Source organism: Carassius auratus, chromosome 38 (genome assembly GCF_003368295.1).
Source record: "Carassius auratus strain Wakin chromosome 38, ASM336829v1, whole genome shotgun sequence".
Taxonomy (NCBI): Eukaryota; Metazoa; Chordata; class Actinopteri; order Cypriniformes; family Cyprinidae; genus Carassius; species Carassius auratus.
Genome location: NC_039280.1, coordinates 6997104 through 7009678, shown reverse-complemented (window position 1 = coordinate 7009678; position 12575 = coordinate 6997104). Strand labels below are relative to the sequence as shown.

Sequence of the window (12575 nt, the reverse complement as noted above, 5' to 3'; positions counted from 1 at the left end):
TGGGGATCCTATCAAATAGACGCATCTCTCAACACTCTCCAGTTGCCAGACACAATGCAAGACCAATACAGCGCACGCACACACACACTTCTATCAGCACTTAAAACATGAAAGACAAAGACACACACTATAGGACTCTCTGCTGTCTGTTGTCTTGAGGCCTGATTGGATCGCTACTCATTACTAGAAATGCCCAGAGGCATTCCCAGAATCTGTGTCCACAGATGTTTACAAAAAGCTCATGTGAACAGGCTCACTGTCTAGATATAATGTGTATACATTGCTTTCCATTAGCTGATTTGACTATGGATCTGTGGGATTTTATGTATCCATCTAACCACAAAATCGGACTGATAATTGTGAGCTCTAATTGTGAGGTGGCTAAAATACGGCTCCAATCCGGGCACCTACTAATCACACCACCCACTACATCAGCTTAACTACTGGTGTAAGACGCAAAGATTGGAGTCTGCCTTTTATTATAAAACCCGTGGTTAAATGGAAAGTGAAGAATAAGACCTTTACCTTCTGACAATCTGAGCAGCCAATAAGGAGTATAATATATGACCTCACTGACAACAGCCCTCATCCCACAGCACTAAAGCAGGTGACCTGTCGAAAAATAGGTTCTGTTCTTATCACCAGACAACAGGCATGCCACAGTCTGTGTGTGACTCACAAGTGCCCTGAGCTCCAAAGATGGGAATATCTAATGCTCTACAGCTCGAGCAAACAATTGCACTCAGTGTAAATAAGCAAGCACACGTTTGCAAAAAATAAAAAATACAAATAAAATAAAAACAGACTGTTAGTAGCATGTATGACACTCAGGCTAACACAAAACCTGCACAGACAAAGCAAATATGACCTTAAACTTAGGCTGGCATGGTTTCGTTTTCCAGTGATGTTCTGCATGTCAGTGACAGCGAGCACAGTGACATCAGGCAGTGAGAGAGCAGCACGGCAGAGAGTAAATAAAAGCCTCTGGACACACTGTGCTCAGCCATGTCTGACCGATCCCTACTATTCTGTCACATCTAATCACATCCATCGGCTAGAACCAGCAGCTCCTGCGGTGCCACACTTGTCCCATCTCCATACTATACTACTTGGCTAGAGCAGAAGTTCACGGCAGTTTGTCAATGCTACAGCCAAGTCTAGTCAAAGTTTCACTGATGGCACAAACATAAGGGAAAAAGCCACAGCAATCACTTATGTCATCCTTTACTCACTATCACAAAATGAGATCCTTTGAAAAAGACCACAAAAGTTGGAAGACCAAAATTTAGGAATTAAATGAAGGTAAATTATAAAATAGCCAAAGATTAAATCACAAAGCTGCAGAATAGGTTTATGAATCCTGAGCTTGAACACCTAGAAATTATAATAAAGGGATAGTTCACCAAAAAAAACTCAACTTGTATGATGTATCATTCTTCTGTGGAAAATAGGACCAGTTTTTTGAGAAATATTTGTGTGCTTATGCACTATCCACATTATGCGAATAATGAGTTCACACTTAAAATTCCAAAAAGCTTAATACCCAGATAATGTACTTAAGATATAATTCATACACAAGATCGATACAGAGCGTCATTAGGAACATACAATGGAAGTCAAAGGTCACCAATACTCATGAATACCAACATTTAAAAAAAATAAATAAATAAATATTTTGTAATGCATCACAAAAGAAACAGGTTTGGAACAACATGAGGTAGAGTAAAGGATGACAATTTTCATTTTTGGATGTAAAGAAAAAGTCAATTAGATTTTTTTATATTTCATGTTGAATATAACATTCTCTAAAAGCTGTCATTCATAAGCTAACGAAGCTACAAAACTCCACCCATCAGCATCGACATTGTGTTAGAAAGAGAAAGAAAGAGTCAGAAAGAGGCCATGCAAACTGAGCAGTGAGGTGTGGCTGCACTTAAGACACCAGAGAGCTGAGAGTGGAAGAAACTGGACGAAAGCTGAGACGGGAGCTTGAGAAGGTACTGGCCTGCAACATCAGCACAGAGCGGAGGACTGCCTTAACATATGCTCTCTATGGAGAAACAGACTTTGATGGGAAGACAGAAGAGGGATTATAACAGAATTTAAAGCAAACATCTGGGAAAAAGATATCGGAGTTTGTAACAGGCCACCTGTGAGCTTGCATCAAGCTCTTTTGGTAAGATTATAGCTGGCCAACAGCAATGTCACAGCCACAAAGGCAGAAAAATGGATATGCACCATGCAACCAAGAGGAAATGAGAACGCAGTTTGCTGTCAATGTTCAGATCAACACAACTGCACACTACCACACCAAAGTAATAGTGTACGATCTGCTTGCATCTTTTGTGTCTGAAAATGACAACACATCTTTTCTTCTGTATTGTGGCTTACATCCGAGCGCAATGGTTTAACAACAACCAAATGTAGGGCTGCTCTTGGATTTATTCATCAGTTGTTTATTCACTGGAAGACTGAATTTATGACGTTCTGATTAAACATCAAGAGAACTAAACATTTTCAAACTATGAAACATGCACAGATTAATTGTTCACTATAACATGCATTTAGAAAATAAATGTGAAATTTCCACTTCGTCTTTAAAATCTGACCATCATTTTAGTCCTCCTTAACATTCGTTACACATTATTTTGTCATATATAAAACACAACCATCCCTGTGTGCACCAAAACTCTATATGGATACATTTATAAGCATTTCAAGTGAACACCCTCAAACAAAAAGGAGAGACCACCCACTTGAGCAGCTATTATAGTAACAAGATATTGGTAGAAACTGTTTTCACTTGCTCAATGGTAGAGTATTACTTCTAGCTGCATAGTCCCTGCGGACACATAATAGGGTATTATATACACGGTTTCAGGATGAACCATTATAAAACAGGTGGATATGTGGGGCAAAGGCATCACTTCCGTGGCATCATTAAAAAGCAGGTACACATATTTAGGTTAATCTGTCCTGTATAACATCTAACGATGACAGACAGTATCCGACCTGCTGATCAGTTCAACTCCACACTGGTTTTCCATTCATGCATTAATAATGGTTTTGGTCAAGGACACAAGGCTGAATACAGATTCGCCGGATATCAAAGCACAGCGAGCTGTCAACCGAAACAGGGTCTGTTCATCGTTCATTTCAGTCGTGATCGAATACGCTGTCTGAATCGGTTGTGACACCCATTTCGGCTTTCCTCCCGGTGACTCAGGACCGTGAGCCGTGAGAAACCCGAGCAGCCGTGTGTGTAACTAGAGTCCTGTCGCGTACAGGTGATCAAAACATCAAACGCGAGTTTATAACAGCAGCTGAGGAGATTTTCGGTCATCATACCTTTGGCTTCGCAGTCGGCGCAGTATTTGTTATCATCCTCTCTCAGCATTTTGGACAGAATGGCCTGATGCTGCTCGTTCAGTTTCTGAGCCTTTTCCCTCTCCGATCGCGTCGTCATCTCGGCCCGATTTCTGTCAGCGTTTCTGGATAAAATCACCGGTCTTGCCCCCAATTCGCTCTGTTCAATTGTATCGTTGTAAATGGAAGACCATCCCCTGTGAAATGAAGCTATGGTGGGCTCACGGCAACGGAGCGGCGGCTGGGTTGAGACGGAGCGGCGGAATATGGCCGATTGGAGGAACTCACCGGAAGCGGAAACGAGGAAGGTACGGTGAGCCGATTAAAATAGAATTAAAATTAAGAGGGAACTGGGAGAACGTATAATGAAATGTAAGTAGTATATTATTTTTATATCGATTTAAAAGTCAGACCTATGCTTTGTGAAATGTAAATAGAAGAGGGCAATGCGACTTTTGCGTCACTGCTGACGTATGTATGCGTTGGTAGGTTGACCAGCCGGTTTGACGCGAAATATGGAATTATGCTCTTTGAATCATAAATCGTATACGAAAGTATACTGTCTAAATTTTTTAAAGTGACAATAAACTTTTAAATACTTAATAATTAAATTATTACAACTTTAATTTTAAACAAAAAATTTAAACCATGCAAAGTTTTAGCCACTTAATTGTTTTAGATAAACAAAATCTAGACAAAATGTATTAAATAGAAAATAAATTATATATGAAAAACAAAAAAATATTGTCAGAATTCTTATATTGTTCAGCAATGTATAACTTTTTTTTATTGAATTTGCCTTCAGGGTTTATAATACCTTGCATGATATCAGACAAAATACAATCATTTGTAGAGTTTTTATAGTAAAACCATGGCAAATATTAATTTAAATGCTGATCAGTGGAGTGTTTCCAAAAAGCAGCTATGGTCAAGTACCATCGTTGATAACAGAATTCAATGTAATGACTATAGTTAACTAACGATGGTTTTGGGAAACACACCCCTGGCTGTCTCTACCATTGCCTTGCTGATGTGCCCTGATAATGCATTTAACCTCTCCTTAAAAGCTGATACGTTAATGCTTATCTGTAACAATCCATGTGCAAATACATGAAAACTTTTGCAGTCTTAAACCCCCAAATAAATCTGACTAATTTACATGATAACAAACACATGTTCTGGTGAAAAAAACTTTGACCAAAAAAAAAATATTGCATTGAATATGTTTATTCTTTGAACAGATCTTTCAGGCCTTCCAGAAATTTGTGTTAAACACTTTCAAAGAGAATAAAAACATTAGATTGCCGATAATAGATTATTTTCAAAATGTCCATTAGAGGCTGAACAGAACCGTTCAAGTAGTTCAAACTACTTTTACACAAACTATTCATTCTACATAGTAGGCCCATTCAATCATGAAACACTTACACATTTCTGTTCCAGAAATTATCTTTTTGTATCTGTATGCAGTAGTATTCATCACATTCAATTGTTAAAATAAATACATTTGGATATTTTTAGCAGGGCAAATTAAAAATCAATACAACGTCCCTTCCTCTCCCAGTCACCATATCTTGTAGGTTCAGGACCTCTGGGACCACCTTTCTCCTTAGTTTCTGGATTCACATCCTCTGGAAATCCTGTTAAGGGAGAAATACAATATTATTATATAATATTATTATTGTATTATGTAATATTAATTTTATAAACGTAAATACATTAATTAAACACTTATTTATTCTGAGCTAACAGTTCATGTGTATATCCTTTCAATAGATACCCTTTGCATATGTAATTATATGCAATTAATTTTTCAAATAATAGCCTATAACTGTATAACATAAATGATGTGTGTTCTTACGTTCTAAAACATCTTTAGATTTGGATTCAGTTTCCTCCATGTCAAAGCGTCCTTGGGGCGTTTTCGCTTTCTTTAACGGTTCTTTATCTTTGGTCACACCAGACGCATATCCTGCTGTCCCGGGACATGCTGCAGAGAAGAGCAGCGAGACCCTTCAACAAATCTGTCGCAAATTGACATGGATTTCCTAAGACTCAAACACGATTCTGTGTCATCAATATAAAGGATGTTTAGCAAATATGCATATTACTGTCATTAATACAAATCAATGCATGTTGTGCAAGCATGTCAATAATAAACTGTTAAAACTAACCACAGGTTTCAGTGCACTCACCAGTATAAGTCGACTGTAAAATCAAACCTCTCTTTACAAAACCTCTAGCCGTAGTACAGCAAAAACGTAAGAGAGCCATGTTGCATAGACCCTAATCTGTTGTGAACTTTTTCCCTTGTCGCAGCAAAAAAATTACACAACTGAAGAACGTTTGACGATTGAAAATGACGATGCATGCGTCATCATTTAGGGACACAAAATACACTCGAGAGGGTCGCGTCGGCGCTACAGAAGTGCAGAACCAAATATTACGTAAATGTATCTGCTTTGAATGCAACTTTTCAAAGCGAAGAACAAATGAGAGAAAGACTGTGAAAACCAGTTATAAAATACTACAAAATAATATTTCAGATGAGGCATAAGCGGTAAAATGGTAAGCTAATTTTAAAGAATTGAGAAAATTAAAAAAAATAGCTACTGTTTTTATGGTACCGTGCAAATGCAATAAAAATGACAAGCTGAAAAAAACATGATAGGCTTTATTAGACAAGACGGCATAAACAACTATATGGACAATTTATGAGTTATTAATTAGCCTAATTAAAGTAAATGTATTGGGTGGAATATGAGGTGACATTTCTTAATTGCATTGAAATAGCAAAAAGAAAACAAGGGGCCTGCTGTTTTGAAACAAATTTTATCAGGCTACAGTGTGCTCGTAAAAAAAGGTGAACCAATCACTATTCCAATGTCTTGTCTATTTAATTGCTATTATTAATATATACACGACATTATAAAATGTGTCAAATACAATATGAAAATATAAACGCGCCCTTATGTAAATAATAATAAATTATAATAATAAAAATAGGCTAATAATAATAACAATAATAATAAATAGTAATAATGCAACAATTGGTAAATGCACCCGCACTTTTTTCCAAAATGTTTCACACTCTTAGCTAGAATTATTTTTATCAAAGCCACAGATGGTAAAGTGTTTTCGGAAAATTGTAGGCTATTCCTCATATTAATAGCAATTAATACTGTGGGAAATACTGTTAGACCTAATTGTAGGTAGGACCTACGCAACTATCAAGGAGTTACATACTTTTTAAAAAAATATAATGCTTTTAAAAGACTAAGATATTAAGATGTTTATATGTTATAAAGCCTTTATAAAATCAACCTTTTCGTGTGTCTTATGATTTGGAGCTCTATAAGGAGATGGCCCTATTTCCCCACGTTCGTGTAGTTACTTACCTAAATGACTTCCATCTCTTGACATTCTGGAACTTTTTAAACGACACTTATGTAACACATCATACTATTTCGGAAGAGATGATGAAACTTAAACCACCTTCCGATGCATTTTTGGATAGCCTACGCTTCTGGTTATTTTCAGGAACACCGTCACATCTGCACATAGTTATCATAAACATACTTTTGCACTCTCCAATAGAACAGAAAAAAACAAAACATCCATTTATCATGCAACCAAAACTGTCATTCACTTGAGTATAGATTCATCACAGATAGGCTATCTGGGATTTCTCCACAATGACAAAACCTGTGTTGCTATTGCCTATTAGCCCTATTATTCAACAAAAAACGCTAAACAATTCAAACATTTACAATGACCCAATCTTAGACATGACCACAGATATTTAATCATTCATATCAAGCTATAATAAAATATAATTTATATAGGTCACGCCGACATCACTGAATAAAGTGAAGGACAAATACAAATCTTGTAATCACAGCCAAGTAAACGAATAATAAACATATCAGTGCTACCAAGCTGATCTGCCTTTTGATATACTGTTGGTTGTGTGAAATGAAAATTCAGTCAAAATAAGAATAGACTTAAGTAAAGGTGTTACTGAGCACTGATATTTCGTCTTTGTCTCTTTAATTTCTAAGAATGGCTGGAATATTTGGGGTCATTGCTTCTGATGGTTCCCGACAACATTTAGCATAAGTGTAACACAGAAAAAAATATTTACAAATAATGTAAAAAGAAGTATATTTGCTAACGAATAATCTTTTTGTAACGTCAGCAACATATTTCTATAACAAGTGCTGTTGCAATTTATATCACGCCTCTGGAAAAATTACTATCTCAAGAATGAATAATTACAATCGTTCAGGCCCATTTTTCCTGTAGAATATATTTTAATTCACAGGTTTGTTCATAATCATAACAATATGTAATGCTAATCAGATTACTAGTTGAATGCAGTTAAAACAGTACATTTGTTCAAATAAAGCTTTGGCTACTTAACGAGGTTACGAACGCTCGTTCTTTTCTTTAAGGAGTTTATAACACAAGAACGCGCTGTATCCGGTGCCTCTTCATCAATTTTAGCTTTTTACCCATAATTCCCTATTTAAAACTATTAAAATAGCCTACGTTTTAGTTTAAAAATAGATATTTAAATTTAAAGAAATTTACAATTAGAAATTTTAATTCCAAGAACCGATATAAGCAGAATAGCTAACTATACTTTTGTCAGTGTTTTAAGTATAGCCTATACATTTACACGACACTTCTATCTACACTAACTGAGGGACTCTTGGCTGTGAACTGTCAGATGGTCTGTAAGTTTAATCACACTAATTTTGGCAAGGAGGGCCTCAAGCATAGCCTAAAATTTAATTTTCACTTGTTTGCGGGTTAAAGAGGTGCAAGCTTCTCAGGGTGGGGCCGACAGAGAGTGGGGTCGTATCTTTCCACCCTGCATGTGTCTATTCCTGACAGTAATGACAAGGATATTAATTATAACAAAGCTCACAGGATTTCCATGCACAACAGAGAGGTGCGCGTTTTGCTTTAGATATTCAACAAATCAAGCAGTAGTCTGCTTGGTGACATTCCTGTGTGTTCTTGAATTATATTTACCATAATTCTGGGCACTATTTGATATATGACGATTCTTTAAATAGTAGGTACTTAAATTAATAGCCCATTCTGAAAACAACCCATTACTCTGCGAGTAATCGGATGTTCGTTTGGTTTTTGAATACTTTATTTGTAGCCTAATATTTTGTAACTTCATGAAAATTATTATAAAGTGTTACCTCAAACGTTAGGCTATTGGAAGTGTACAAAATAAACTTAATGTTTTTGATACAAACGAAATACGACAGTCTTTTATGTTTACATTTGGTTGAAATCGAAATGATAAAATCAATCAAAAAAAAAAAAATAGGTATACACGGCTGTAACGGAGAGCAGGAAGTTTTCTAGCTGTTTTACACAAGCTGCATATTTTAGGTTCGATTCAAGACTGATATTACGGTAAAAACAAGAAAGTAATGTGATGCTGAGATATTCCTCTGTACATCGCACGTCCATAAAGTCTTTTAATCGGTGTTGGGAACGCTGCTGATTTTTGCCGTGTTCTCAGTCCAGGGCTGGAGGTTCTGAAGTGCGAATAGAGAGCTGTTGTGGAGGCAGATTGGGTCCGGAGTAACAGGTTGGTTTATAGTCTTTTGAAAAGCTTCTTGCTGAAGTTGCATAAGTATTCGGTTCGCTTGCTGTCGCTCGGCTTCTCTCTCCTCTGCTGTCTGCCGCCTGCATGGATTTGGATCACAGGAGTCATTTAGTTGGTGATTTCAGTCATGATTTCTAACAGCCTGTTAGTTAGTGCACTGAAAAAAAAAAGTTGTACTTAAAGTAAAAAATATATAGCCTATACTTATTTTTGATGTAGTGGTTGCACACAACTTATTTTTTTTCTATAGGCTTTATCTATACATCTATATAAGTTAGTAAATTAAATTTGCTTATTTAAATATGGCTAAAATAAATTGATTAAAACCATTTTAATACCTTAAACAAAAAAATTGAGTCAATGGTTGCAAACAACTTATTTTAGCAACATTAGCATATATAAACATTATTTGCACATTATTATACATTTTATTCAAAATCACGATCATATCATTTTCATTTATTTTTCATAAATGTCTGTGCACTTAAGTTGTTGTGATCAATTATTTTGGCAGCGCATAAATGTCATCACATCAGGACAACTAAGACTTTAGGGAAACAATACAACATAATTTGTCGATTTCTAAACACTCGATATGGCCCATCAGTGTCTGCTAAAATGACTTTAGGTCTGTTCCAATTCTGTTCCAGGCCTAGCAGAATGTACCATAAAATAGAAGAAGCTGGAATAAAAATAGTAAAAGTCCCCAATTGAAAAAAATAGAACCTTTTTTACACTGCCAAGAAGCAGGCCACAGTCAACCAATATTGGTCATTCCAAACTAAATGGAGTCAATTAAACATATATTGATGTATTGATTTTATTATCTATTAAATAGGCTACTGAGCGAACTGCATGAACATGCCTTCCAAAGCACGATATGGAATGCATTATGGAACTGACCTAACTGACCTCATGGATGTTTTAAAACCAAATAGCTGCTCAACTGGGTTTAATGGTGAGACGAAAAAGAATGCATTGCGTGCGAGTGTAAAAGCATGATTAGATCACAAAAGCTCACCTCCATTTCGTTCTTCTGTTCTGGAACCATGTTTTGACCTGCGCATCAGTCATTTTAAGTGCTTTCGCTAATGCTGCCCTCTCAGCTGACGCCAGATACTTCTGACGGTGGAAGCGTTTCTCCAGCTCGCAGATCTGGAGGCGCGTGAACGACGTCCGGGGCTTCTTCTTCTTCGGAGGCGTTCGGTTCTGGTACGGGTGACCTATACGGCGTGTTACAGTGAACGGTGAGAGGGCCACTAGATTGAGGGACAGAGTGAAAGCAAGCGGAAGAAATCAGCAAAACGACAGAGCCAAGCAGTGAGAAGCAAACGAGACTTCCAGAGATGAAAGAAGACTTTTGTACTTTGAAAAAAACATGCAACAATCACGAAATATATCGAGAAAGTATAACCAAGCAAGCAAATAGACAGGAATATAGCTATATGGGCCAATTGAGGGAAAATACATTTTTTCTTAGTTTTTTTTTTTTTAGCATTTTCTTAATACGGCCACTGTGTGAAATTTAATAAATAAATATTCTAAACAGACACACTGTAAAAATGTTTTGTCAGTTATAAGAAATGTGCCTCCTATGGTAAAATCTAAATCAAGTGATTTCATTCGAGTCGAAATTTTTTTTATTTGGAATTAATTAACCTGATCACATCATGTTAAATCGGTGAAATCGATTTTAAGGGTCAAATCAATAATAATGCTAATACAGTAATAACCATGTGGAACATTTACAGACGTGATAAATCTACACCGAAGCTCTCATGTGAGGAAAAAATACTGTTAGGAATTAAATATAGAACAATCATAAACTCCTTAATCATTTACACCACAGAAAAACATTTGTACGGATATGATGTTTAAGCTACTTTTCTTTGACCTACGATAGGCCTACATTTGTAGTGATTGTTATTGTGTATAGAAACGATCGTTTACGAGTGTTATTTTGTTTCTGACAACTTCAAATTCAAACTTTAATTAGATTTTTTTAATAACCTTGGCATGAACAAAAGGAAAAAACGATTTAATGGAGTGGCTTTTACAGTCAAGGCATTGTGAATTAGTGCATGTATTTTAAAAATGAATACATATTTAAAAAGTTTAATTGCTGCCTACAAATTGTAAATTGAATTGAACTAATTACAACATACAGTACGTTTTTCGACCGCTTTGATCACTGAATTACTGATAAAATCAAAACACGATGAAAACATTTTTACAGTGTAGTTTCTAATAAGAACGTAGATTCGAGAGATTTGTATTACCTGTAAATCTGTCTTTGGTAAATCTTCTGTTACTCTCCATCCACGGAAACGATAATCCCGTGAGATTGTTAATGGTGCCCATGCTTCCCATACTTGGCACCGTGGCAGCGCTGGTGGGAATGGACGAGTGAACGCTGCCCAGCGGCCGGTGCGCTGGAACCCGGATCACTCCCGAAGAATTAAGGCAATTCCCATTAACATTCGTGCCAAAATTCATGTTGTACGAGCCGTTGAGGGAGCCAACGCTGCACGAGTTTCCATTGTATCCAGCCGAGTTATTGACATTGTAGTTGCCAGTCATGGTATTATAGGCTGTGCTGACTATGCAGCCTAAACCGTAGTCCAGGTCCTGCATTCTGGGACTGGAGATCATGCAGCTCCCCTGGTCTGCATTGTTAAGAATCTGATCGATCCCAAAACTGATGGTGTCTGCGTGCGTCTGGTGGAGATGCGCTCCCATATGATCCATGATGTGGAGAGCCGCGCGCGCTCCTGCGAGTCTAGGATCCTCCACCTCACCCAAGTTATCATACAGCAACTAAAACGCAGTTCTCGTTATATAATATCACTGACTGCATGTGTGAGAAGGACTGAACTACAGACGATTGCCTTTTTTCATTGCCTCCCTTTACCCTTATAGCTATAGCCTGCCGGATGGAGCCACGGGAACATCAATCAAAATGCCAAAGAGGCTGGGTAAAATTAAGCCTCCAGTTCTGGGGAGAGAGCCCCAATTGGCTAAAGAAAGCACGACGAGTCTGTTCAATGAAACGCACTGGAATTCTCTTTTCAGCAGGGAAACTCAAAGGGATGATTTATTAAACCAAAACACCAAACATTTTTCAAAACAACACAAAAATGACCATTTCAATTACATCATTAACTTGGCAATGCAGTCTCTGTTGCTGAGATATATTCTCGTTGGATATTTTGATCCTGCGAGGAGGATAAGGCAGTGATTTCGAGGTCAAGTCTTTTTAACTGTAACAGGTCAATATTTCGCGACCATGAACTCAAGTGAATGGTTTGTCAATATTTTATAGTGAGAAATATCAATCACACAAGCCTTTTAAAAGCTGTCAATTATATTCAATTTCATTGTGGAATTAACTCTGAATAAACCACTCATTTTTATCGGAATAATTCTTCATCAAAAAAAAAAAAAAAAAGATGCTTACTGATCACAACATAGGAAATATGAAGGAAATTTTACATAGAAGTCTGTTTAAATGTTAAAATATGTATTTTAAATATGGTGAGTTACGACAGAATTAATGTGTAATTCAAATTCATTT

At 36.7% G+C, this 12575-nt stretch overlaps 3 protein-coding genes across 9 annotated transcripts in view; all 3 read right to left on the bottom strand.

The window, feature by feature from the left end:
* The window catches only part of LOC113056842 (stromal membrane-associated protein 1-like), a 99455-nt gene extending 95786 nt beyond the window's left edge, over positions 1 to 3669 (bottom strand). For 4 of the 5 annotated variants that reach the window (XM_026223742.1, XM_026223743.1, XM_026223745.1 and 1 more), the window contains exon 1: positions 3349 to 3669. In XM_026223742.1, coding sequence (XP_026079527.1) covers positions 3349 to 3466 — 118 coding nt within the window. In that variant the 5' untranslated portion in view covers positions 3467 to 3669. The remainder of the gene's footprint in view (positions 1 to 3348) is intronic. The other variant, XM_026223746.1, reaches the window with a different exon arrangement.
* A 908-nt stretch (positions 3670 to 4577) lies between these two features.
* On the bottom strand, positions 4578 to 5734 carry sdhaf4 (succinate dehydrogenase complex assembly factor 4). The gene is made up of 3 exons (XM_026223741.1): positions 5562 to 5734; positions 5228 to 5356; positions 4578 to 5006 (listed from the first exon to the last, which is right to left on the bottom strand). The coding sequence occupies exons 1-3, from the start codon at positions 5638 to 5640 to the stop codon at positions 4897 to 4899; spliced, it is 318 nt and encodes a 105-aa protein (XP_026079526.1). The 5' UTR covers positions 5641 to 5734; the 3' UTR covers positions 4578 to 4896.
* A 672-nt stretch (positions 5735 to 6406) lies between these two features.
* On the bottom strand, positions 6407 to 12312 carry LOC113056839 (T-cell leukemia homeobox protein 1-like). Of its 3 annotated transcripts, none has more exons than XM_026223739.1 (3): positions 11281 to 12298; positions 10023 to 10224; positions 6407 to 9081 (listed from the first exon to the last, which is right to left on the bottom strand). In XM_026223739.1, exons 1-3 carry the CDS (start codon positions 11747 to 11749, stop codon positions 8871 to 8873), a joined length of 882 nt encoding a protein of 293 aa, XP_026079524.1. In that variant the 5' UTR covers positions 11750 to 12298; the 3' UTR covers positions 6407 to 8870. The 3 variants fall into 3 exon arrangements, with proteins under 3 accessions (XP_026079524.1, XP_026079523.1, XP_026079525.1); XM_026223738.1 differs by having other exon boundaries at positions 10023 to 10260; positions 11281 to 11749; XM_026223740.1 differs by having other exon boundaries at positions 9076 to 9158; positions 10023 to 10260; positions 11281 to 12312.
* Positions 12313 to 12575: the final 263 nt, after the last annotated feature.

Bases quoted from the DNA above. Each gene is read 5' to 3' on its own strand.
- sdhaf4 (XM_026223741.1), bottom strand. From the start codon at position 5,640: ATGGCTCTCTTACGTTTTTGCTGTACTACGGCTAGAGGTTTTGTAAAG. The intron at 5,357-5,561 runs GTGAGTGCACTG...TCTTCTCTGCAG, and splicing joins TTTACAGTCGACTTATACTG to CATGTCCCGGGACAGCAGGA. The intron at 5,007-5,227 runs GTAAGAACACAC...CTCCCTTAACAG, and splicing joins ATCTAAAGATGTTTTAGAAC to GATTTCCAGAGGATGTGAAT.
- LOC113056839 (XM_026223738.1), bottom strand. From the start codon at position 11,749: ATGGATCATATGGGAGCGCATCTCCACCAGACGCACGCAGACACCATC. The intron at 10,261-11,280 runs GTAATACAAATC...CCCTCAATCTAG, and splicing joins TACCAAAGACAGATTTACAG to TGGCCCTCTCACCGTTCACT. The intron at 9,082-10,022 runs GTGAGCTTTTGT...AAATCCATGCAG, and splicing joins AACAGAAGAACGAAATGGAG to GCGGCAGACAGCAGAGGAGA.